Raw genomic sequence first — 25,677 nt, forward strand, 5'->3', positions numbered from 1 at the left:
AGCTATTGCAAAGCCCGAGCGGAAATGCGCCCGTCTGCCCCTGACCTGCTGTTTTACAGAGCTGGACACATACCGGCGGTGACCCACTGCATTCCACGACCCACAGAGACTTCGTGGGGGGGGAGGGGGAGCGAGGAACCGGGTGAGGGTACTGGGGGGAGTACTCCTGAGTCCGTAGGCATGCAGCAGGAGCTTTCTCAAGCCAGGAGAAGGTAGCCGTCGCACAGCTGGTTTCTTGGTGGTCAAGCAGAGGGACGGGTTCCCGGTAAGCGGCTTTTATTTTCAGGACGGAAATTTTTTGGGAGGGAAGGGTTAGCGCTGCGCTGCATGCCTAGATGTGTAATAGCGCATTGATGTGTCTATCCTCGTGGTAATCGGCCTTGTAATTGTCTTCAAACATTTCAGCCAGAGCTGAGCATGCGCTTTTGCAAGTTTATTGGGAGAACGCTGTGGTCTTGTCCAGTCAGCCTAACTGTCTGCGTCACTGTGCCTGGTGGGGACCATTGCAAGCACAGGCAAGCTGCTAGGGGCCAGGGCGGAATCCGCTTGCTGTAGAGATCCTCCCGCTTTCCAGATGACCGCAGGCGCGATATCTTCCAGGATCAACTCCTGGGAAATGTTGGAGAGTGTTCTGTAGGTGCCCCTGCAGCTCTTTGCTTTCCCCACACGAAACCTGAGGACAGTACAGCCTGAAGCATTCAGTCATCTACTCACCTTTCGGGGTCTGTGGGGTTTGTGCGCTCTCTTTGGTATGGTGTATATACTTTGTGAAGACTGTATTCCTTCACTGTGTGGGAATAACTGTCGAATAAATGCTGCCTCTGTTAGGTGTTGCCTTTTTGAATTCCACAAGCAACTCTGAGATTCAGCTTTCCTGTTATCAACAGCTCAAGACTCCAAACCTCCGGAAGAGCCACAAAGCAAAGACTGCTGCAAGCAGTTATGGATACTCTGTCACAGGATAATCTAAGGGCAGACTGGAGGGAAAGGGAAGCAGGATCTGCCAGAAAAACGCATGGCCGGAGAAAGCACAAAGCAGCTGATAAGTCCTGGTGCGCCAAGTGGACTTTATTCAGGCGCTCGTAGCCATGCAGGCAGCGCTACCATGCCGCCCTCGTCCCAAGTTTCCCTTGTCCCAATGTCAGCTCAACCCTCTTCCCCAGCATCCAGGTTTTACCACCACCAGCTGCCTCCAACCTGTACATTCACCAACCGCCCTGGAACTACGACTCTTACCTCTGCACTCCCCTCCATCGCAGTGGCATCCTGAGTGGCGCGTCATTGACGCACTTCGACAGGACATTCACACTGTGCTGTACACTTCCCACCCACCCTCTGCCCTTTTAGGTTCCCCTGTTGTGTGTGGTGTCAATAAAGTTATTTTCTTTTCAATAAATGAATTCTTGGCTTTGAACAGTCTTTATTATGCAGAAATCAAGATACCTTACCAGGAAAGAAACAGGCACTGCAATCAGTTAGGAAAAGAGTTCCTACTAACATCGTAACCACTGCACTTCACTCCGTGCAAGGCACAAACTTACTGTTGGTTTTCAGCCTCAAATTCCTCCCTCAAGCATCTCTATCCTTGCAGCCCTGTGCTGGCCTCTCTATAGCCTGCTCTCTGGGTGTGCAATTCAGCCTCAGGCATTGAAGTCGAGGTCCATGTGCTGAGATCTTTCACCTTCCTTCTCAATATTGTGGGTACAGCACGTGGATATAACCGTGGGGATGCTTCTTCCTAGTCTAGCTTCCCATACGAGATCACCTGCGCCTTTAACAGCCAAAAGCCACTCCACAGTCATTCGCACTGGCTCAGCGCTGTAGTTGAACGGTCTTGCTCCTGTCAAGCTTCCTGTATATAGTTCGAGCAAGCCTTAACGAGTAGTGGGGTCTCCAGGATCAAATGGCTTTTGACGTCCCTTTGTGATCTTCCGTCTGGGAAAAAAGTCCCTGCTGCAGCTTCCTGAACGGCCGCGGTCCGAAGATGTGTGCTCATGCACCTTTCCGCCAGCCGCGTTAATTGTCATGAAATGCCTCGTGATCCACAAGCTGGAGAACCATGAGAAATACCCCTTCCGATTAATCTACTCGGTGTGCTGTGGGGTGGTGCCGAATAGGAATATGCTCTCCATCTTTGCCCTCCACAGTTAGAGAACCATTTGTGCAAAGCCATCCACAATGTCCTGCACATTCCCAGAGTCATCGTTCTCTTAGCAGGATGCGATTATGGCCCTGCAAACTTGCATCAACCGATTCAACGTCGACTTTTCCCTCCAACTGGTTCCTGACCATTCAGTAGCTGTCTGGGTTGCCAGCTTCAGACTGCAATGCCACCTGCTTCTCCGGTGGGCAGCTCTCAATCTCGTGTCCTTGCACTGCAGGGTTGGGCGAGCTCCTCACACAGTCCCGAAAGTGTTTTTCTCCACGAAAGTTCTGCAGCCACTGCTCGTCACCAGACTTCCATGACGATGTATCCCCCCACTCAGTGCTTGTTTCCCAAGCCAACAGGCGTTCCACAGTGCTAAGCATTTCGTGAATGCCACAAGCAACTTGTCATACGCATCAGTGACTCGCTATCATCGTCGCACTCCTCATCACTTTGGATTTTAAGGAATAGCTCAACTGCCAACGTGGATGTGCTGCGGAGTCGTCAGCATACTCCTCAGCAATTCGGCTCCATTTCCACAGAAATCACGCTGCACAGAAACGCGGAAGAGTCAAGATGGGCAAATGAAGAAAACAGGGATTGCTGGATGTGAAGCGATGCATCACGGGACGTTGGACGGAAGCAGAATGACCCATCCTCCACCCCTTCCAACCCCAGTGCCAAATGGGACGAGGTGCTCATTGGATAGCTGTCCATAATGCAACACTCCCAACTCGCTGCAATGCTGCAAATGGGCCACACTGCCGCGCTGGTAGCTGTCAGTGTGGCCACACTGCAGTATTCCCTTTCAGCTGCACGAACACTGTACTCCCAGCACTGCACACCTGCAAGTGTAGCCAACCCTAATGGTGTCCTGGTAGGTAGATACAGAAGGGGAAGAAGCAGTCAGGGAAGTATCATTTCTCAAACATCTGCCCCTCCATTAAATCTCCGGCTAACCAGGCTCACAAAAGCATTCACAGAACGACCTGAGCAGAGAACTCCGGCATCCTCTTTGTGTCTGCAGTTATGCTGGCCCCAGCCGCTGAAGGACCTGCCCGAGATCAGTTCATTTCCAGAGCAGTTCAATCATCCAGCCAGATCTGCCCGGATCCTTGCCATAATGAGCAGAGACAGTTGCATTGATGGCATGTCCACATCCCGTTGTTTGCAACAACACTGCGTCGTACGGTCCAGCAAATCATCACAGACTGTCCCCCAGCTGCCGTTGTAATAAATCTCCACTCTCCCAGCACAGCGACCTGCCCCATTCACCAGTCTGATCCGCCTGCTCCCTGCAGGGATAGATTGTAGCTGTTAATATGTATTTCCCTACTGAACAGAAAATGTCTGTGAGATTTGGAAATGAATCACCTGAGCAAACAACACCGACGTCCTCAGCAATTCCTGCCTGGGCTGTCTCAGACGTGGAGTTGTCACAGAGAGTCAGACGAGTCTCATTTCCTGCACATTGGACCCTTCTCAGCCCCACGGAGCCTGTTCCTCGCTCAGACTTATGGGGGTTATAAGCTTTCTCAGCGACTCCGCACTGGAGTTCCCTGCACACCACACTGGCATCGTTCATGTCCCACTGGTCATCCAGGACTCTGCCCCACACACCACGGAGGGAAATTTCAACTCTCCCGTCGCACCGACTCTCTCCATTCAGCAGTCTGAGCGATTCAGAGCGACCTGGGCTCAGGAGATAGAAAATACACTGAATAACACCCCGTTATACACTAGAAATAATGTACAGTAAGAAAGAAATCACCTTTTTTTGTAACTCAGAGGATACAACACAGTGATGAATGTGTAACAGTGTTAAAAGGAGTAACCTCTGCAGTTGTTTGTTTTTTTATCTCTAAGTGCAGGGTACTGGAAGGATTGTAACACACAACTGGAGAGAAGGGCTTCTTAGCATATCCTGGGAGATGCTGGGATCACAGCTACACTCTGTATTTACCCTGCCAGTCTCTTTGAGCCAGGAATTACATGCCCAGCATGAAGTGTAAACATACCAGTGTCCTAGGGAGTCTCTCAGTGCCAACCTTCAGACGCACTCCATACCACATCTCTCCTCTGGCCTGACACACTCATTGTCCCATTCACTGCTCTTGTGTAAGGTGTCATACAAACAGGGTTTCCAACTTTCTACCTGCACAAAACCTAACACCCTTTCCTTGCCCCCTGCCCCACTACTGCTCTGAGGTCCTGGCCCCACTCACTCCATTCCCCCCCCTCCCATTGCTCACTCTCCCTACCCTCATTCGCTCATTTTCACCGGGCTGGCTCAGGGGGTTGGGGTGCAGGAGGGGGTTGCGGACTCTGGGATGGGGCCAGACATGAGGAGTTCAGGGTGCTGGCGGGAGCTCTGAGCTGAGGCAGTGAGCTGGGATGTGCGAGGGGGTGAGGGCTCCAGTTGGGGGTGTGGGCTCTGAGATGAGGCCAGGGATGAGGGATTTGGCATGCAGGAGGGCTCTGGGCTGGGGAATGAAGCCGATGGGTTCGAACTATGGTAGGTAGTTCTGGGTCGGGGTGGGAGATTGGGGAGTGGGAGGCGGTATGGGCTCTGGGCTGGGGGTGGAGATTCTGGGGTGGGGCCAGAAATGAAGGGCTCAGGGTGCAGGAGGGGTGCCAGGTGGAGGGTTGGGATGCAGGGGTGAGGGCTCCGGCTGGGGTGTAGACTTTGGTGTGGGGCTGGGCATGAGGGATTTGGAGTGCGGGAGGGGTGAGGGCTCCAGCTGGAGGTGCAGGCTCTGAGGTGGGCCTGGGGAAGGGGGGCAGGAGGATGCTCCAGGCTGGGAACAACAGGTTTGGAGGTCAGGAGGGGCGTCAGGGCTGGGACAGGGGTGCAGGCTTCACGTGACTCTTACCTCAAGCAGCTCCCGGAAGCAGCAGCATGTCCCTTCTCTGGATCCTTAGCGGAGATGTGGCCAGGTAGCTCTGCGTGCTGCCCCATCTGCAGGCAATCTTTCCACAGCTGCAATTGGCTGCAGTTCCTGGCCAATGCAAGCTGGGAACCGGTGCTTGGGGTGGGGGCAGCCTGCTGAGCCCCCTGGCTTCCACTACATGTAGGAATCAGAGTGGGGATATACTGCTGCTTCCGGAAGCCATGTGGAGCCACAGCAGGCAGGAAGCCCGTCTTAGCCCTGCTGCACCAATGACCAGATTTTGAACAGCCCGGTGAGCAGTGTGGACCGGAGCAACCAGGGTCCCTTTTGAACAGGATGTTCTGTCGAAAACCAGACACCTGGCAACCCTGTTAAGATATAGATATTCAGGCCTGTCTTCAAAGGCCTATACTTTAAGAATTTAGGTGTATTTTTATCACTTAGCTAGTTATAGAGATATTAAAGAAAGAATCAAAATCACTGTCTATGTAATGACCTTCTCTTAATGTGACAGGCTAAGGCTTTCAGCTAAGATGTAGTTAGGCAGCCATAAGCTGGAAGTGTATGATCACATTCTTACATTTCAAACTAGTCACATTGAAATAAGGTGCTATTGGGTTGTTAGGAATACAATCCTGTTCTGATATTTCTGTCACCTCCAGAAAAAGGGAAGAGCCTAGAAGATGTAAAAGGAAACTTAGTTTGATAGCATCCTGTCTCGCAGAAACTCACTTACCAATAGACACAGCTGGAAAACCCTTATATCTGTATAGATGTAGTTGTGAAATCCTCACTTCTGTATTGTTTTGTATGTTTATTTGCATGGTCTCTGTCTGGTTCTGTTATTGTTTCTGTCTGCTGTATAATTAATTTTGTTGAGTGTAAACCAATGAAGGTGATGGGGTATAACTGGTTAAATAACCAGGTTACAATATGTTAGAATTGGTTAGTTAAATTTTAGTACAATAATTGGTTAAGGAATAGCTACGCAAAACTTAGGTTTTACTAAATAATCTGCAGTCAATCAGGAAGTAAGGGGGTCGGGGGGGAAATGGGAACAGGGGCTGGGGATCGGGGAATTGGGATCATGTCTTGCTAAAGGGGAAAATGGGAACAGGGGATGGGAGCAGGAATAGGGACATAGCAAAGGCTTTGTCGTGTCAGAGCTAGGAAGGGGGACACTAAGGAAGGAAACTGGAATCATGCTTGCTGGAAGTTCACCCCAATAAACATTGAATTGTTTGCGCCTTTGGACTTCGGGTATTGTTGCTCTCTGTTCATGCAAGGAGGACCAGGGAAGTGGGAGGGTGAAGAAATAATCCCCCTAACAAACCCTGCTTGCAAACGCATCACAGTGGTTATTCATATTGTTGGGTGGTGTGTGAACGGATGGGGTTTAAAGAATGATAGGTGTGTGCTGGAAATGTGTTCCTAAAACGTGCATAAACCCAGCTGTACTAAACTAAGGGCTCTTGTTTCTTTGGCTTGACTGTGTCTCCAATGTAAATTAATCGAGGTGAGACCAAAGACAAAGAAATATCTATTTACATGTAAGGTAAACAAAGCCATCAGGCACTCAAGTGGGGGACGATGAGCCCTTAATAATCTCGATGGGGGATGAAGGCTGCACCCCCAGGAAGCCTTCCTGCCTCTTCAAACAGGGTGAATGAAATTTGAGAAGATTGGAGCAGAGGCAAAACGCCATTTTGTTATCCATCACCTCAGGGACAAAGTGGGAGCTGCGCCCTTTGAGCTCATGATAAGTGAATCCTCTTGGCCTGTAAACTAAGAGTAGCTGGAATTGACTCTAGAGCAGAAATCTGCTTAGAGAGAGACTGTAACTTGTTGAAGTTAAGTTTTAATAACTAGAAAGGATATTTGTTTTGTTTTACTTGTTTTGTAACTCCTGTGTCTTCCATTCTTAATTACTATCCTTGAAATATCTGTTCTTTGTTAATAGACTCACTCTAGTTTTATTATAAAACCATCCCAATGCTCTGTATAAAACTGAAGGATAAAATCCTCAGCCCAGCCGTCAGGCTGGTGTCTCTTTGGAGGCAGTGCACTTCATACCGCTGTAAGTACCTAGTGAGAGGGACTGACCGCGGCTGAATGACATCTCTGGGAAACTCGGGCACTGGGGTTCACTGACAGTTCCCGGTAAGGCGAGGTTTGTAAGTGTGTAGAATCCTGAGGAGTTGCTAGCCAGGCAGGTGAGCTGGTGTGGCAGGGAACTGACAATAGCTGAGCAGCAGCAAAGCTCTCACTTGCTGAGGCAGAGCAGTAACCATGTCTGACAGTTCTGAGTGACCTGTGCAAGGCCTCAAATACTCTCATTTTCACCCTCCATAAAAGGAGATGGTGATGACACCCACTAGCTGCCCAGGAGCTTTGTGAGGATCAATTAATGTCTGGACAGTACTTTGGCCACATCAAGTGCTACAGAAATGGTGAGTGCTCTGAAGAATCAGGTCATGGGGGTTTCAGGTTGGTGCCCAACCACCTGAAGTTATTGGGGACTTAAAAACTTTGGCTTTTATCATCAGAGGTAAAACTTTCAAAAACACCTAAATAACCAGGAGCCTAAGTCCCTTTTGCACATGGGACTGAGGCAAAGAGATGCTGAAGTCTCCATGGTACTGGGCCTCCTAAGTTACTTATGAAAATGGAAGTTAAGACCCTAAATTACTTGGTGCTTTTGAAAATGTTGCCATGGCACCATCCACCCAGTGCAGTGAATAATGCAGGAGCAGAGTGGAACAAATAGTATGTGTGCCTGCAATTAGACTGTATCAATGTATATGCATGAGGGGGCAGGGAGAACTGGCAATGCACAGACAAACTTACTGCTGGTATTTCCTAACTTTTGAGTATATGACTGTCACTAGGCAACATTATCTTTTTTTTTTTTTTTTTGTATGTAAGGTAAATATTAGAGCTGGTTGAAAACCTCACCTTCTTTCCCATGAAGTATTTCAAATGCAATATTTCAGTTTTCCTCTACATTTTTTGAAACAGAATGAAGATTTTGACCTTTGAAAATGGAATGATTATTGTCTGGATTTTAATTAAAATGTTGTTTCATTTCAATTTCTGCAAACAAAAATTCAGTTTTCCATTTTCATTTTACAGTTTACAGATTTTCCCCATGTTCTCTCCCTTTTTATTTTTACCTTTTTTTTCCCCCACTGTAAAAAAAATTAAATAAAAGCAAAAAAACTATCAGGAAGCAGGAAAAACAGGTGGTGTCCTTTTTCAACTGAAAAGGTGATACAATTGTTTTTAAACAAGTACCAGAAAGTGCTACTTTCTTTGTGGCGTGCCATCAAAAATATCCTTAGGAACTCACTTTTCCTTCTGTCATTTGTTATTTTCAGCAGTTTATAATGCAGCCAAAATGGAAAGAATTTCATTTAATTAAGGGAGGCGCTCTCCTGGTCCCAGTACTGACCTCTTGCTGAATTGCATCCAGCAGTGAAGACATGAGAGTTTCTCCAGAAGGTGGCGGGAATATTTTATAATAGAGAGTGTGAAGCAACCTCCATATGGGGATCACTCCCCCTGTAACTACCAGAGAAATGATCTGAAGAAGGATGGGGACAGTGAGTTGGTGACATTTATGAAACTCTAAGGACAAATTCTGTCCCTGCTTTACTGCCTTGCACAAGCACATCTTTGCTGCATCTCTTCCTGGAGAATCCAGAGTTTTCCCTGGTCATAACCAGTGATGAGCTGCCAAAATCTTAACAACTGGTTCCCTATAAAAAGTTCTGATTTAAGGGATGTGCTACAATATGTATTTTTTGTACCAGTAGGGAAAATATGGATGTATGTTAACTCTACCTACAATTCTTTTTTAAAAAGATGGGCCTGAACTAGAAATGAGCTCCATATCACGTGTGGGTCCCCACCACTCCCTGGGGGTGTGCTAATGTGACCAGATGTCCCGATTTTATAGGGACAGTCCCAATTTTTGGGTCTTTTTCTTTTATTGGCTCCTATTACCACCCACCTCGTCCCAGTTTTTCACACTTGCTGTCTGGTCACCACAGGGTGTGCGCATGTGTGGGTCCCAGCTGCTCCCTGCCCCCTCATTGAAGTAGGTGCGCAGGGTTACTGCCCAGGGAACTGCAAGGCACCAGTGGACGTGGGGCCGGCTGCAGACAGGGATGTGGGGCAGGGCTAGCTAGAAACAGGAGGGTGCAGGTTTGGCTGGAGATCGGGTGGGTGGGGCTGGCTGGAGGCAGGGCAGGGGCTGACTGGAGGTAGGGACTAGCTGCAGGCACAGCAGGGGGGGTACGGGGCTGGCTGGAGAAAGGGGTGTGTGGGGCTGGCTGGCTTCAGGTGGGGCTGCAGGGGGTGCGGCAGGGGTTGGCTGGAGACAGGGAAGGGGGTGTGGCAGAGGCCGGCTGTGGGCAGTGGGTGCGGGGCTGGCTGCAGGCAGGGCAGGGGGCTGCAGGGCAGGCTGGAGACACAGGGTGCAGGGCTGTCTGGCTCTGGGCAGTGCCACAGTGGGGCACAGCAGGGACTGGCTGGAGACAGATGAGTGTGGGCTGGCTGGCTTCGGGCAGGGAGGTGCAGCAGCGCTTGGCTGCAAGCAGGGCAGGGGATGTGGGGCTGGCTGGAGACAGGTGCTGGCTGTGGGACAGAGAGAGCAGCAGCTCGGAGAAGCCCGAGCAGCAGGATGCAGCACAGGCCCAGCAGAGCAATCGGGGACCCACCAGGCAGCGGTGGGAGCCCCAGGGCCGGGGGTCGGGAAAGCAGTAGCAGCAATAGGGCCTATGCCCAGGGCCAGGCTGCAGCTCACATGGCTCCCACAGAGCATTGCAGCGCAGCACCCCTGACGGCTGGAGGAGGAATTACATCACTTCCCAGCAGGAGCCCATCAAAGCTGCAGTGCCCCCTCGCAGGGAAGTGTGTTAACAACTGGTTCTAAAACTGCTTCAAAATTTAACAACTGGTTCGTGCAAACCGGTGAGAACCAGCTCCAGCTCACCACTGGTCATAACTATTCTTTTGTGATAATATTTATTTTACTTTTACTTGTAATTTTTTAATTATTATTATATGTGGTTTAGGATCTAGCTCCCCCTCCCCTTGCTGTGCCCTGAGGTTCCCCTGCTCTGGGGGCAGTGTCATACAAAGGGCAGGTGTCCTTAATCCAGCATCTCTCCTGCACTTACCTGAGCAAATCACACTGGCATCATTGTCGTGTGAGCACTGAGAGACCCCCAGGGCAGTAACAGGGCAATGGCCCAAATGGGTTTCAGTCCCTTTACAGTGATATGTGTCAGTCCAGACAGAGCCAGTTCCCTTCCCAAAATACGCTTCTCCTGGAGCCGATAGAGCGAATCCACAGTCGAGCTGATGACAGAGAACGTTGGCATCTGGTAAATCCCAGCGTGAGTCACAAAGGGTTCCCCAGGTACCAAGAACCTGGATCTCCACCCTCCCTGAGCACGCTGTGCTGCCGTTCACCAGCCGGAACCCTGTGTGTCGAGGGGAGAAGGTGTTTGGAGAGGGAGCATTTAAGGTATTTTATACCAAATATTCATAAAATATCAGGGTTGGAAGGGACCAGAAGGTTGTCTAGTCCAACCCCCTGCTCAAAGCAGGACCAATCCCCAGACAGATTTTTGCCCCAGATCCCTAAATGGCCCCCTCAAGGATTGATCTCACAAGCCTGGGTTTAGCAGACCAATGCACAAACCACTGTGCTATCCCTCTCCCCAAAAAAAAAGAAAGTCAGGGGAGATTGAGCCCATCCTCATTACATTGGATTGTTTAGGTTTTACTTGAAGCTGTTATTAGCTCTATTATCCCAACTCCCTACAGAGTGAGATCATTTTATTGCTGCACTCTACTCTAGAATACATGACGCTCGGATTTTAGAGACATTGTATCAAATTCTTACGTGAGCATATGGCGCTGGCATCATTTGCATGTGAGCACGTCTGACTCCTGTGTGGTGCCCTGGGACAGTACCAGGGGTGTGACTCATTCCCTACACACTGGAATTCCTCAGTCCAGATCGGTCCATGACCTTTTCCAAAGTGAGTTCCTCCTGGGACAGTTAGAGCTGTTCCACATTGTAGTCCATTACAGATAACACTGGCAGCTTTGAGATCAAAGTGTGCATCACAGATTGTAGCCCAGGTGTCTTTCTGCCTTATTTCCACACGTCCTGAGCAGGCATTGTCCCCTCCAACCAGCTGGAGCTCAATGTGTCCTAGAAAGCCAATGAAGGATGAAAATTACAAAGAAGCCTTAGGGAGTTAGGTGTTCCACTGCCCTAGAACCTTGGCCAAAAGCCCATCCTGGTGCAGTGGGGAAGTGCAGGCAGCAAGCAGAGATTAAAAAAAAATGTACAACAAATGGAAAAAGGGGAATTTGATTGCAATCAATATACATTAGTAGTTATAAGATGTAGAAAATCGATAATGGAAGCTAATCTATCAGGGAAAAATCCATAGTTGGCAGGGCTAAGAACAATAATGAGAACATTTTCAAGTATATTAGGACTAAAAACAAACAAACAAATTGTAACAATGGTGTAGGCCCAATACAAATAGAATGGCAAAATAATTTATAATGATGCAGATAAGGAAGAGGTGTCACATAACTATTTCTTGTTTTGGACAGAAGCAGGATGAGTATTCATTCTGTATGAATAGGGTGAACTATTCTGCATTCCACTGGTAACTAAAGAGGATGTTAAACAATATCTACTATGGATAAACTTTTTAAAAAATCAGCAGACCTGAATAGCTTATCAAATCTTGGAACAAATAGAAATGCGGGACTGCAAGAAACCTCACAAAGTCAGCTAGTCCATCTCCCCACACCAAGACAGGTTTAAGTGTACCTAGGCCATCCCTGATAGATGTTTGTCTAACTTGTTCTTAAAAGCCACCATTGACGGGGATTCCACAACCTCCCTTGGTACCGTGTTTCAGTACTTAACTATCCTCCTAGTTAGAAAGCTTTTCCAAATAGCTTTCCCTTGCTGCAGTCTAAGTGAATTACTTCTTGTCCTACCCATCATAGACAGAAAGCCCACATGGTGGACACAGTGCTCCAGCTGAGGCCACACCAGTGCTGTGTACAGCGGGACAGTTACCTCCTCTGCCTTACATATGACATTCCTGTTAACACAAACCACAATGACTTTTTCTGTTTTCAAAACAGCATCACCCATTTCAGTCTCTGATCTAATATAACCCCAGAACATTTTCTGCAGAACTGCTGCCTAGTCAGTTATTCCCCATTTTGGATTTTTTGCATTTGAGTTTTCCTTCCTAAGTCTAGTGCTTTGTACTTGTCTTTCCTGAATTTTAACTTATTGATTTCAAACCAATTCTCCAATGTATCAGGGTCATTATGAATTCTAATACGCTCATCCAAAGAGCTTGTGACCCCTGCCAGGTTTGTGTCATCCACACATTTGATGAGTTTATTCTCTACTCCATCATCCAAATCATTAATGACAATATTGAACAGTACCAGGCCCAGGAGAGTGAAATTATTTATTTATCCATTGGGACACAGTGACCAGAGAGAAAAGTATTAAAGCAACTGAAGGCCAATAGGCATATGTCTTACCTAATCCTCAGCATTTCCCTCAAAACCTGGACTGGCCCAACCTACCTCAGGTACCCCTGCTTCTGGGGACTGGTTTCAATCTTCTGCCCTGCAGACCCTGCCTCTCCCTCTCTGCTCATCAGGGCTCTCTTTTCATAGTTCCCAAGCTCTTTGTCTAATTTTCCCACTTGAAGGGCCCCTCCCCTCTCCTCTCCCAAGCTAGGGGGGTTGTGCCCTGCTTGGTCAGAGGCAAAAGTTGAAAGGTCTTGACCCCTGTATTGTCCGTTAAGTACCAGTGACTGGGGTCTCTGTAGCCATTGTCTGCCTTGCTGAGACATGTGGGGAGCTCCAGCAGGAGCTACTCTCTGAAAGTTTGTAGGAAATGGCAAAGGAGCCATAAAAGAAACAGAGATAACACATAATATACATAAACATACAGATATCTTCCATGGTCTTTGCAGGGGTCATAGTGGACAAGCAACTGAACTAGAGCTCCCAGGGAGATGCTGTAAAAAGGCTGAGGTGATCCTTGGAGGTTTAAACAGGGGAGCAGTGAGAGGAGCTGGCTGTTATTGTTATTTCAAAACTTCCCGTGAACCAGAAATCCCCTCCACAATTTGTTCTGAAAACACCAACACATGAAATGTCCGACATGAAATTTGCTCTCAGAGACACCAGCGGATATTGAGTGACACTGACATTCTTGTCAGTTTCACCAGTGCTAAGAGAAAAACAAAAATGTCCCTTTCTCTCAGCTGCTGCTGGGGCTCCCAGGGTCTGTGGCTCTTGGGCAGCCTCGCCATGCAGGCTGCCTTGGACTGGGGACCCCTGGGCTTCCAGACTCCTGGGCCAGCTGGTGTCCCAAATAGCCAGGTGGCCTGGGAGTCTCAAAGCTCTGGGGTCCCCGGTCTGAGGCAGTCTTCAATTCAGGGCTGCCTCAGAGCAGCAGACCCTGGAAATCAGGATCCCATCCCAGGATTTCTAAATTTCCTGCTGTGGAGCTGGGAGCTGAGCCCTGGTTAAAGCTGTGACTCCTGTCTCCGTGGCAGGGTTGCCCTGGAGCTGCAGGCTATAGAACACCAGGGTCCCTGGTGCTGGGGTAGTCTACATGGTGCAGCTATCCCAGAGCAGCTGACCTGAGAAGACTGGGGTACCTGGCCCTAAGGCAGTCTGCATGGCAGGGCTGGCTGGAGCCCCCCAAGAGAACTGGCACTTAACCATGCAGGTTTCTGCCACAACACTGCCTGTGGTCTGGAGAAAGTTCATTGCACCCGACTCACTTTCATAGGAAATATTGAGTTCAACAAACTAGCATTTTCCAATGAAGCTCCATTTTGTTGAAGAACTTCTGACCAGGGACATGATTTTACCTCTGTATACAGCATGGTGAGACTGATATTGCATCCAGCTGTGCTGTCCACATTTTAAGAAGGATATTTTTTTTTAAAAAAAATGGAAAGAGTGCAGAGAAGAGCCACAAAGATGATTTGAGGACTTGAAAATGTGACTTGCAGTGACAGACTCCAGAAGCTCCATCTCTTTATTTTCAAAAAAGAAGACCAAGAGGTGATGTGATTATACTATATAAGTACTACATAAGTACAAAACTCTGGTAGTAGAGGCCTCCTTATTCTAGTGGAGAAAGGCAAAACAAGAACATATGGCTGGAAGTTAAAGCCAGATAAAGTCATATTAGAACTAAGCCACACATTTTTCATAGTGAGGGCGATTAACCATTAGAACAAACTGAAAAGGGAAGCAGATTATTCACCTCCTGAAGTATTTAGATGAAGACTGGATGCCTAAATCTGGAAGATTTAGCCAAACAAAAATTATTGGGTTCAGTTCAGGAGTAACTGTATTAAATTCTGTACCCTGTTACCCAGGAGGCCAGACTATATGATCTAATGCTTCCTTTGTCCCTTAAAATCTATGAAGCTCTGTATCTAAAGGGAAGTTAAATTTGTAAAGTCGAGCACTCAAACTTTCAGAATGCCACCCTCGTGCTGTCCTCTGTAACCTTAATTAGTCCCTTTTGTATTTGCCTTGTGATACAGCCTTAATTACATGATCAAATGCTATTTTTGCCCCAGGACCCCTGCGTCATTCAGTGTACAGGACACGTGGTGCTAACAGAATGGGTGGATGATCAATAGTTCTTTTTATACTCATTGTTCAATGTGTGGCCCCAGCCCTTATGTACTGCATGTCATCCAAACTGAAATCTCAAAACAGAATTGTTAATTTCCTCATGGACTTTTCTATGGCTCATTTCTATGGTAGCTGAGTAACTCACAAACATTAAATAATTTCTCTTCACAACACCCCCTAGGAGGAAGAGAAGTGTTGTTATCTCCATTTTACACATGGGGAACTGAAGCCCACGCTATGGACAAAATGATCAAAAGTGTCGACTGATTTTGGGTGCCCAACTTGAGACACCAGGTCCTGATTTTTCAGAGTCCTTAGCATTATACAGCACTTAGTGTATTCAGAGCACAGCACCTCCTGACTTCAGTTTACAGCAGTGAGTGCTCAGCACTTCTGCAAATCAGACTCCCATGGTTACAAGGGGGCCACCCATAAAATGAGGAACACACAATTAATGACCACCTGAGAAACATTTGGTTTCAGTGACTTGCCAGGCATCACATAGGAACTCAGTGGCAGAAGCAGGGATAGAATCCAATTCCCCAGGACAGCATTCAGCTGTGTGAACAAGAGACCCTCCTTTCTCTTTCTGCAATCCCCTTCACAGTTTCTGCAACCAATGAGGCAGGGGTCCTACATAGAACACCCTTCCTTACGCCACAGCCCTGATTCAGAGCAGCTCTGTCTAGCATAGGTGTAGTTTGACTGCTACGTTTGGGGCAGAGGAGGATAGAGAGTATGTGCGTACACACACACACACAGACACACACACGCATGCATGCTGAGCCCATGTCTCTCCTCAGGGCCGGTGCAACCATTTAGGCGGACTAGGCAGTTGCCTAGGGCACCAAGATTTGGGGGCGCCAAAAAGTGCCCCCCCCATTTTTTTTTAAATGGTTGAGCAGCCGCTGCTGCTAGGACAGAGAGGGAGTCTGAGCTGCGGCAGCAGCCGGCAGCCCAGGGTGTCCCCTGGGTCAGGGCGCCGCCGCAGCAGAAAACCCTGGGCTGCCGGCTGCTGCGAGGCGCTCTGACCCTAGTCAGGGCGCCGCCGTGGCAGCCCAGGAGCCCCCTGGATCAGGACACCTCCGCGGCAGCCGGCAGCCCAGGGTGTCTCCTGGGTCAGGACACCGCCGCGGCAGCCGGCAGCCCAGGAGCCCCCTGGGTCAGGACGCCGCTGCGGCAGCCGGTAGCCCAAAGAGTATCCTGGCCCAGGGAAACCCTGGGCTGCTGGCTGCCGCAGAGGCGCTCTGACCCTGGGTCAGGGCAATGCCGCGGCAACTGGCAGCCCACGGTATCCCCTGGGTCAGGGCGCCGCCGGAGGGGGCGGCAGGCAACTCCCGTGGAGCTGCTGCAGTGGTGCCTGCGGGTGGTCCGCGGCTCGGATGGAGCTGCCGCAGTCGTGCCTGCGAACAGTCGGCTGCTTGCGCGGCTCTGGTGGACCACCTGCAGGCACACCGGACCCTCCGCAGGCACCACTGCGGCAGCTCCATCGGAGCCGCGGGACCAGCGTGAGGGGTGGCAAAATTGCCGTCCGCCTAGGGCGCTCAAAACCTAGCGCCGGTCCTGTCTCTCCTCCTGCCTGGAGTGGTCCCTGGATTGCCAGTGTTGGAGGGTCAGGATGGCTTAATGGGTGAGCCCTAGCTGCTGCTGTCTACTGCAACATCCTGAGTTTGGGAGCTGCAGCCACTCCGGCACCTGCTGTTGCAGAAATGTTGCTGGTTTGGTGCCTCCCGGGGTTTTGCAGCCGTCTCATTGCTGGGGCTGCTGCTGCTGAGGGGACACCACATGCTGGGCTCCTGCTCCTCCCTCTCATTTCTATATCTCCTTCTCTTCCCCATCCCATCCCCCTTCACCTGCCCCATGCCCCTTCCCATCCCCTATCCTCTCCTCACTTTCTCCTGCCCCATCCCCCTCTCCCACTGTCCCCTGCAGACAGCATTCAACAGTAATGCACTATGACCCAGGAAGAAGTGTCCAGCTGCAGAGGTAACAACCCAGAGCAGCTACTCTCAACTTCAGGAGAAGTGACTCCATCCTGCCCCTCTGCTCCTGTACCGACCCTGCATGCCCCCACCATGCCTTGCCTCTGCCAATGCCCCCCTGCACCCTCCCAAACTATGCCCATCCTGTCTATCCATTGCACTGAATGAGGCAGGGGTCTCATGGAGAAAATAGCTCATTATCATGTAATTAAAGACAATATCTTAACGCATGCATACAAGTGGGCCAAAATAAAGTTACAAAGACAACTTTAATTCTGCCATTTCTGTGGTTTTTACTGTTCAAATTTGCAAATTTAATATGCCTTACAAGTAAAGCTTTGTGCATAATTTCCTAGGTTTTTAAAAAAGCAAACTGAAAAAACAGAAGTTTCAAGATGCGGAATTATGTTGCCACCCTCCGGATGCCACCTGTCTTGGTTTTACCTGGACAGTCTGGTTTTTGGCTTCTGTGTCTGGGTGCCATTTAGGGTTGCCAGATGCATGGTTTTCTACTGGAAAATCTAGTTGAAAAGGGACCTAAATGGCACCTGAACCAAAAGTCTGGTTTCCATGAGACCAGGGGAGGCATCAGGTCATTCATGTTTGTCAGCTCCTGCTCAGCCAGGGCAGCTTCGTAACTGCATGCAGGCTCCTTGAGAAGATCCAGCGAGTGACAAGGTGAGAGGAGGAGTGAGCAACGGGGGTACGGTCTGGGGAAGAGGCAGAGAAGAGGCTGGGTCTCGAGGAAAGAGGTGGAGAAGGAGCAGGGCCTTGGGGGAAGAGGTGGAGAAAGGTGAGGCCTTGGAAGGAAGAAGCAGGGAAGGGGGTAGAGTCTCGAGGATCCGATTACTAGCCATTAGAAAGATGGCAACCCTATGACACCCATATGGGTCATCAGCAGGGTTGGAACCTTTAAATCCACCACAGAAACCACTGCCACTTGAGCTAATGGAGTAACTGACGGTAGTAGTAGGTTGTCATTCTCTTTGTGGGCCAGTACAAAAGGGGGATCCAAACATTTTATTGAAGGGTTTGACAGATATTTGCTGACAGCAGGGGAATGGCAAAACTCAGGGATACTGGGTTCCATTCTGGGCTCTGGAGAGATGTGTGTTCTAGCAGTCACAGACCCTTCTTCCCCTGTTCCCCCAAACCTAACCCCTTCCGCCTCATCCTCTCCAAGCTGTCCCTGTCCCAGTCCTGTTTATTCTCCATCCCTTGCTCTGTGTCCCAGTCCCATTCTTCTTGTCTGCTCAGTTCCCATCTCTACTCCTCAAGTTTCTCATCCCGAGTACCAGTCTCCTTGCCAAGCCAGTCCTAGACTTCACCTCTGGCTTCCCCAGCCAAGTCCCAGATTCCCCCTTATTCTCTGTGCTGTCTCTCCCCTCTGGGGTTCTCAGCTGATTTGCTTCTCACACTTACCTTTGCCTTGAGTTGTCCTGTCTGCCCCAAACCCCAGTTTCCCTCCCTGGATGCCTCATCCACTCTCAGGGTTTCTCTCTACATACACTTAGTTTGTGGCAAACTGGGGTGTAAATTTACCCCACACTAATCTGCTGCACACTGAGTGTCTGTGTGGAGCCTGCTGCTGCACACTAACATTTCCCTAGTGCTGGGAAATGGGATAGATCAAAGCATATGAGGGAACTGTTAGGGCTTCTCTTCGCTACCACACTAAATCAGTCCCACTGTATCGATGCAGCGATGCAGAATTAGTGAGTCTAGTGAAGATGCAAGATGTCGATGGGAGAGTGCTCTCCTGTCCGCATAATTAGTCCAGCTCACTGAGAGGCAGAAGCTCTGCTGGCGGGAGAGCATCTCCCGCTGACATAGTGTGATACAGACACTGGTTTAAGTTGATATAAGTTACATTGCTCAGTGTTGCAGGGGAAGTTTTCACAGCCCCGAGCAATGTAACTTTCATCAACTTAAGCCGTAGTGTAGACAAGCCTAAGTGCGCAGCCACACCCGTCCTCATAGGCACTCGGTGCCTGGCAGGACAGTGCAGGGTAGATTTACACCCCAATTCTTAATCTCATTGCTTAGCAAATCAATTCTCCTCACCTACTCCCTGACCTAATTGCCCTGTCTAGCCAGTCCTAGTCTCTTTCCCCCTCCTCCCAGCCCCAGTCTTCTTGTTCAGTCAGTCCCCATCTCCTCCTTTCTTTTCCAGTCCCATTTCTCTCCATCCACCAGCCTCTGGGCTCAGAATATTCCTCCTGCATCCTTATCCTGATCCACTTTCCACTCTCACCCCGGTCTGCATTCAATTCAGGTAGCTTCCTCACCACACTGCCTGCGCCCAGCAGGTGGAAACAGTCTCCTTCATCTCAGTTCTAGTGCCTGGTACCACTCTGGCCCACAGCAGACAGGAGCATAATTTCAACAAAATTTTATTGGTTACACATCTTACCACTCCTGTAAACCCTCTTCAGGGACCTTCACCTTGTTGTGGTGAAGGGGCTCGTGTGCTCCAATGATCATCAGAGCTATGCTGTTGGGAGCTTCATTTTTCTTCAAATCTGGTATAATGAGAGGATTCTGGAAGACTTGAGAAATGCCTACATTGTTACAATCATTAAGAAAGGAGATAAGATAAGAAGTCTTAAACCAATTGCTTCCCCTTGCTGAGGAAATATTGCCAGAATCTCAGACCATCCCGCAGGACAACTGACGTGATCTTTGATGCTCACCAAATCCATGAAAAGTCTTGGGAGCAAAATTAGGACCCGTACATGGCCTTCATCGATTTGACAAAAGCCTTCAACACTGTCAATTGCAAAGCCCTGTGGACGGTACTGGCCAGATTTGGCTGCCCTCCAAAATTTATTAAGGGTCTAAGGTTTCTTCATGATGAGATGAGTTCCATCTTTCTCTGTAATGGCCTGGAGATGGATCTTTTAGGCATCAAAACTGGAGTTAAGCAAGGACGTGTTATTGCCAAAACCCTGTTCTCCATGTATTTAGCAGTCATTTTGGTCCTAGTTAAAGACTGCATCCCCACTGGAGTTGACATTCAGTACAGAATGGATGGACGGCTTATTAATCTTTGACATTTCCACTTGAAGTCTAAAGTCTTTAGGGTGTCCATTACTGACCTTCAGTACGCTGAAGATTGTGTTATCATCATGCACACTGAGAATGACCTTCAGTCCACATTAGATTTTTTTGCACAAGCTTACCAAAGCCTACAACTCTCACTCAATATCAAGAAAACTAAAGTTACCCATCAGTCTGCTTCAGGCCTTCCACATGAGCCACCATACATCAACATCAAGGGACAAACTTTGGAGAGAGTTGAGAACTTCTGTTGCCTCGGTAGCCAACATTCTCAACATGCAAAAATTGACAGTGAGATGCCGCACAGGATCCATTGCTCAAGTGCTTCCTTTGGGAATCTTCTTTGGTGTCTTTTCTCAACCCGTGGCCTACGGAAGGACACGAAGATCCAGGTATATGAGATAATTGCTATTCCTACTCTCCTTTATAGCTGCAAAACCTGGGAGACCTATCAACAGCACTTTAAGACTCTGGAGAGGTACCACTAACTAAGTTGCTGGAAGATACTTTGCATCAAGTGGGAAGATCACTGAACTAACACCAGCATCCTCATTGAAGCCACTGTCATCAGCACTGAAGCAATGATCCACAATCACCATCTCTACTGGTCTGGACATTGTGTGTGGATGCCAGACTCACCTCCCAAAACAAGCCCTCTACTCTCAGTTCACCCATGGTCAGAGATCCCCTGGTAGTCAGAGGAAATCCTACAGACAGGGTCAGCTTCAGGCCGATTCCACCGATTCTGGGGAATCGGGACCCACGTCTAAGAGGGCCCCGCGCCTTAGGCACCTTTTTAATTTTTTTTTTTTACACTTACCCTGGTCCCCGGCTGCAGTCTGCGCCGGGGTCCTCCATGGTCCAGCTCCTTTGAGCAAGCGCCGGCGGGAGCGCGGCTCGGCCTCGCTCTCTCAGCTAGAGCTCCAGCTGGGCGGCGGGGCTTGCCGCGCTCCAGACGGGGCTCCAGCCGGGAGAGCGGGACGGCGGGGCTTTGCCGCTCTTCCGGCCGGGAGAGTGGGGTCGCGAGGCTTGCCGCTCTTCCGTCCGGAGCTCGGCAAGCCCCGCTCTCCTGTCTGGAGGTCTGGCCAGAGCTCGGCAAGCCCCGCGACCCCGGCTGGAGCTCTGGGCCCTTTAAATAGCCCCCAGAGCCCTTGGGCAGTGAGGGGCTCCGGGGGCTATTTAAAGGGCCCGGGGCTCCAGCTGCCTCTGCTACCCCGGTCCTTTAAATAGCAGCTGGAGCCCCGCCTCCCCAATGCATTCCCCAGCGCTCCCGCGGCTATTTAAAAGGTCCGGGGTGGGGTAGAAGGGGGTTTGGGGGCTACTTAAAGGACTGGGGTTCCAATTGCATCTGCTACACCCCCTGACCTGCCCACACCAGTCCGCCCCCCCGCCTGTAGCCAGCTCTGCACCCAGTGTCCACAGCCAGCCCCTGCCAACCCCCCTTTCCTGTCTCTAGCCAACTCCTGCCACACACCCCTGCAGCCCTGCCCAAAGCCAACCAGCCCCCACACACACTGCTGCCTGCACCAGCCCTGCACCCCCTGCCATGTCTCCAGTCAACCCCTGCTGCACCTTACTGCCTGAAGCCAGCTAGTCCTGCACTCCTCTGTCTCCCGCCCTGCAAACCTATGCTGCACCCCCCTGCTGCCCTGCCTGAAGCCAGCCCGCCCTACACCCTATCTCCAACCAGCCCCACACCCCTTGCCCTGCCTGCAGCCAGACCCTATCTCCAGCCAGCCCCATGTCCACTGCTGCCCTGCAGTTTCCAGGGCAGTAACCTTGCACACCTGCTTCAATGAGGGGGGCAGGGAGCATCTGGGACCAACACATGTGCACACCCCCAGGTAGTGGTGGGGACCCACACATGTGAAACGGCGGTCATTAATAGCCAATCAACAGCATATATGATGCAATGTATATAATATATAATTTTATTATTCATATAGTTATGGAAAGTAAATAATACATGAAAGAAATGAAAGGCTTTTTTTCCACTTTTAAGTCATCCCTGCCAGGGCCCTGCCGAAAATGTTCAAATTGGGCCCCGCACTTCCTAAAGCCGGCCCTGCCTACAGACACACTGAAAGCGTATCTCAAGAAAACTCATGTGGACATCACAATCTGGGAGGAGTAAGAAACCAACCTATCTCAATGAAGTTTCATTCTCCACCAGGCAGGAGAAGTGCCTTGCCCTCGAAGTTGAAGAGAGACAGAGAAGGAAGGAAAGAAAGAAAAAAGAACTTTCTCCCAGCAGGCAGCTGACCTATCAGGAAACATCGGTACCAACTGTGGGCAGATCTGTGGTTCCAGGATCGGACTCCTGAGTCGTCTCAGGACCCATATGTAAATCTGTGGTAGAGATCATCCTTGAATGGAGGAATCATCATGATGGCAATGCTGCTGCTGCAACCAATGAGGCTGTGGGACTACAGACAACAACCTCTTTCACTGTGCATCCCAGATTCACTCCCTGTGCACTGACTGCAGCAGGAAACCTTTGCAGAGGAGAATGTTTTGATGAAGTTTGGTATTAATCCAACCAGAAATGAAAAGTGAAAAGCTGGATGAGAAGGAGTTGAGAGAGCCAAGGTGGTGGAGATATCTTTTATTGGATCAACTCCTGTTGATGAGAGAGATGAGCTTCTGAGCTTATAAGCAGCTCTTCTCTGTAAGACCAAAAGTTTCTCTCTCTCCAACAGAAATGGGTCCAATAAAAGATATTACTTCACCTACCTTGCCTCTCTCAGATCCTGGGACTAATGCGGCTACAACAACATTGCATATAAGAAAGCAACTGTCACTTTTTGGAAAGTTTTCTAGTATTCTGTCAGGACAGCATCTCTCAAAAATCGCTTGGTGCAGAAACCTCACAGCTCCCATATGTGTTTGTTCTCAGTGACATCTAGTGCACAGGGCAGTTTGTAGATGGCTGACTGATTATTTCTGGAATAGTTCAGAATGGGCCCAATCTTGAGTCCTTTATTCTGTTTCTACTCAGTCTGTACAAAGCAAACTCACATTACAGTCAATAGCTGCCTGCCTGAGTAAGGATCCCTGGGTTTGACCCTATGAGCTGGTCTTGTACCTATATCCAGGGAAGATGGGGATTAGTGACAAGAATGGACATAACTATAAGGGCAATGGAAAGACTTGTCCTCCTCTCCAACCTTCAGCACAGGGATGTGTAACTACCCTGCTAGCATGCAGGGGTTAAGGGGACCTTTTGGGCTCAGCTAGACCCATCCTGCTGTACCTGAAATTCCAGGTCTGGGGCAGGGATAAAAGGAGACTGTTTGGCTCAGTTGAGCGCTCATTGGTGAAGAGGCAGGAGTGATCTGCCTCCCTACCTGAAGGGAAGGGTCACTAGCCTGCCAGCCAAGGCAGCCACCAGGGAGTAAGCACTGTCTCCCCAGCCAAGGGGGACTATAGAGGAGACTTAGGAGCCTCCAGCAACTGCGGTAACAGGGTTCCTAAAGTCCAGAGACATTGTGGGGTTCAGTCTCACCAAACTTACAGCTGCCTTATCTGAAGAAATCTGGGAATGCAGCATGGTGCTACCCAAGATCCGGGAGAGGGTGCTATGGGTCGGAAGCCCCCCAGCATACGGGACTAGAGGGGCCATGCCCTAAATGAAAGGGGCAGTGGTAGGAAATAGCCCAGGGCAGTGGATTTAGACTCCCTGCTAGGAGGCCTCCCCTATTCGGGGGTTCATGCATGCACTACCCTGGGCTGAGACCTGTTGGAGAGGGAGAGCCTCCCTAAAATACTGAGGCAAATTGACCTTGATAATAAGGGACTGGACATTAGAGACACCAACCACTAGGCAGCTCAGTCCTTCAAGTGCCCTTTAACAAACTCAAACTTTATTCCCACTGCAAGCGTGCAGCGTCAGCTGAGATGCAGGCACCGTGTTACAGAAAAGTGCACTGAAAGGACTTTAGGTCTCATACCCCTTTGTTTGTGTGTTGCTCCCTCCTCCTGGTGAGGTTCAGACGAGCAGGACTCCCTGCAGAATTTCAAAGTCCTGACGATGAAGCTCATTTTTGTAAAGTTCCTGCCCAACCCATCTGACATAAATATAAATGGAAGGCTAACAACCTTTATGTATGTTATCGAGTGTCAGGAGGGAGCTGTGTTAGTCTGTATCTACAAAAACAACTAAAATTCTAGTGGCACCTTAAAGACTAACAGATTTATTTGGGCATAAGCTTTCATGGGTAAAACCTCACTTCTTCGGATGTATGCTGTAATATAAAATTCCTTTTGGCCAGAGGTACAGAATCATTTACCTGCAAGGGGTTAATCAGTTCCATTAACCTAGTTGGCACTGCACCAGAAGGAACAATGGGGAAATAAGATACTTTCAAATGGGGGGAGGACGTTTTGTTTGTGCTCTCTGTTTGTTTTCTCTTGAGACAGAGAGAGGTCAAGCAGGTAATTCAGCTCCTACTGAAATGATACATCTAAAATCACGGAAATTGTAAGTAATAGCAAGAAAATTCATTAGATTGTCCTTTGGTTTAGCTTGTGAATTTTCCCTGTGCCAAGAGGGAGGTTTATTTCTGTTTTGTAACTTGGAAGTTGAGCCTAGAGGGGAATGCTCTGTGTTCTTAGTGTCCTTTTCTTGTCCTTGGATGGTATTGCTGCCACCACCAAGTGATTTAAACAAACATTAAGAGAGGGGCCACTTGGAGCCCTATCCTCCCCCCAAAAATATCCCCCCAAGCTCCTTTACCCCCTTTTCTGGGGAGGCTTGAGAATAACATACAACCAAATAGTTTAACAAGGTGAGCACAGACCAGACCCTTAGGTTTTTAGGACACTAAAAGACAATCAGGTTCTTAAAAGAAGAACTTTATTATAAAGAAAAAAGTAAAAGAAGCACCTCTGTAAAATCACGATGGAAGAGAATTTTACAGGGTAATAAAAAGATTTAAAACACACAGCATTCCCCTCTAGGCTCCCCTATGTTAACAGGATGCTGAGTTTTTGCACAGAAACACTCACAATCCAGAGAGGGTTAAGATTGAACACTTACCTTTAGCTCCCATTACCGGGAATGAAATTCTAAAGAAAAATATTCTACTCTTCCTTGTGCTGTTTGCATAGGAATTTATTACTCCTACTAACTGTTAAAAAGAGAAGATTTACAAATAAAACTTGTAATGGGCCTGTAGTTGTAATGTTAAGTATGGAGTCACAGGAAATACCTCCATAATCCAATATCCTTGTGCTGGGTAAGGATGAGATATGTTTTTGACTGAGCCTTCTATGCTATACCGGATCTACAGGGTATCAGAGAGCCAGGATGAACAACCCATTGTCCGATCATCCTATGCGGGTGGGAAAGAGGCTCCATAAATACCCTGCCCCCCTGTGCATCTCCTAAGATACTCTGGCTGGGGGCCTGGGTCTGGATTTTAGCCTAAGGGTAAAAATTTCAGATGTGCCTCAGTGACTTAGGAGCCTACATGTCATTTTCAAAAGTGACTCAGGGCCAGATTTTAAAGGACATTCAGACACCTAGAAGTGCAGACAGGCACTTTCCAAATCTCCTGGGACTTTCCAAATCTGGGACTTTTCAAATCTCCTGGGAGTTCGGCACCAGGCATATTTGAAAATCCCAGTGAGCATCTATCTGCATTTATAGACACCTACATATCTTTTAAAACCTGGCCTTTCGGCACTTAGGAGCCAAAGTCTCATTGAATATCAAAGCAAATCGGGCACCAAACTCCCATCAGCCTCTTTGGCAATCTCTATGTAAATTTATATACAGTTTTTTGAATGGAAGTTAATGGTTATAAACAACCAGACACATTATTTGCAAACACGCAAGTTCACTAATTCGATGATTTTCATTAAA

The 25,677-nt window shown here is 48.9% G+C and overlaps 1 protein-coding gene across 1 annotated transcript in view; it reads right to left on the reverse strand.

Moving 5' to 3' along the window:
• Nucleotides 1-25,677, reverse strand: part of LOC116827872 (antigen WC1.1-like) — a 60,571-nt gene that overhangs the window by 19,394 nt on the left and 15,500 nt on the right. Inside the window, 5 exon segments of the mRNA XM_075061952.1 lie at nucleotides 3,136-3,234; nucleotides 3,237-3,260; nucleotides 3,521-3,838; nucleotides 10,221-10,526; nucleotides 10,952-11,266. Coding sequence (XP_074918053.1) covers nucleotides 3,136-3,234; nucleotides 3,237-3,260; nucleotides 3,521-3,838; nucleotides 10,221-10,526; nucleotides 10,952-11,266 — 1,062 coding nt within the window.

Source organism: Chelonoidis abingdonii, chromosome 1 (assembly GCF_003597395.2).
Source record: "Chelonoidis abingdonii isolate Lonesome George chromosome 1, CheloAbing_2.0, whole genome shotgun sequence".
Lineage (NCBI taxonomy): Eukaryota > Metazoa > Chordata > Testudines > Testudinidae > Chelonoidis > Chelonoidis abingdonii.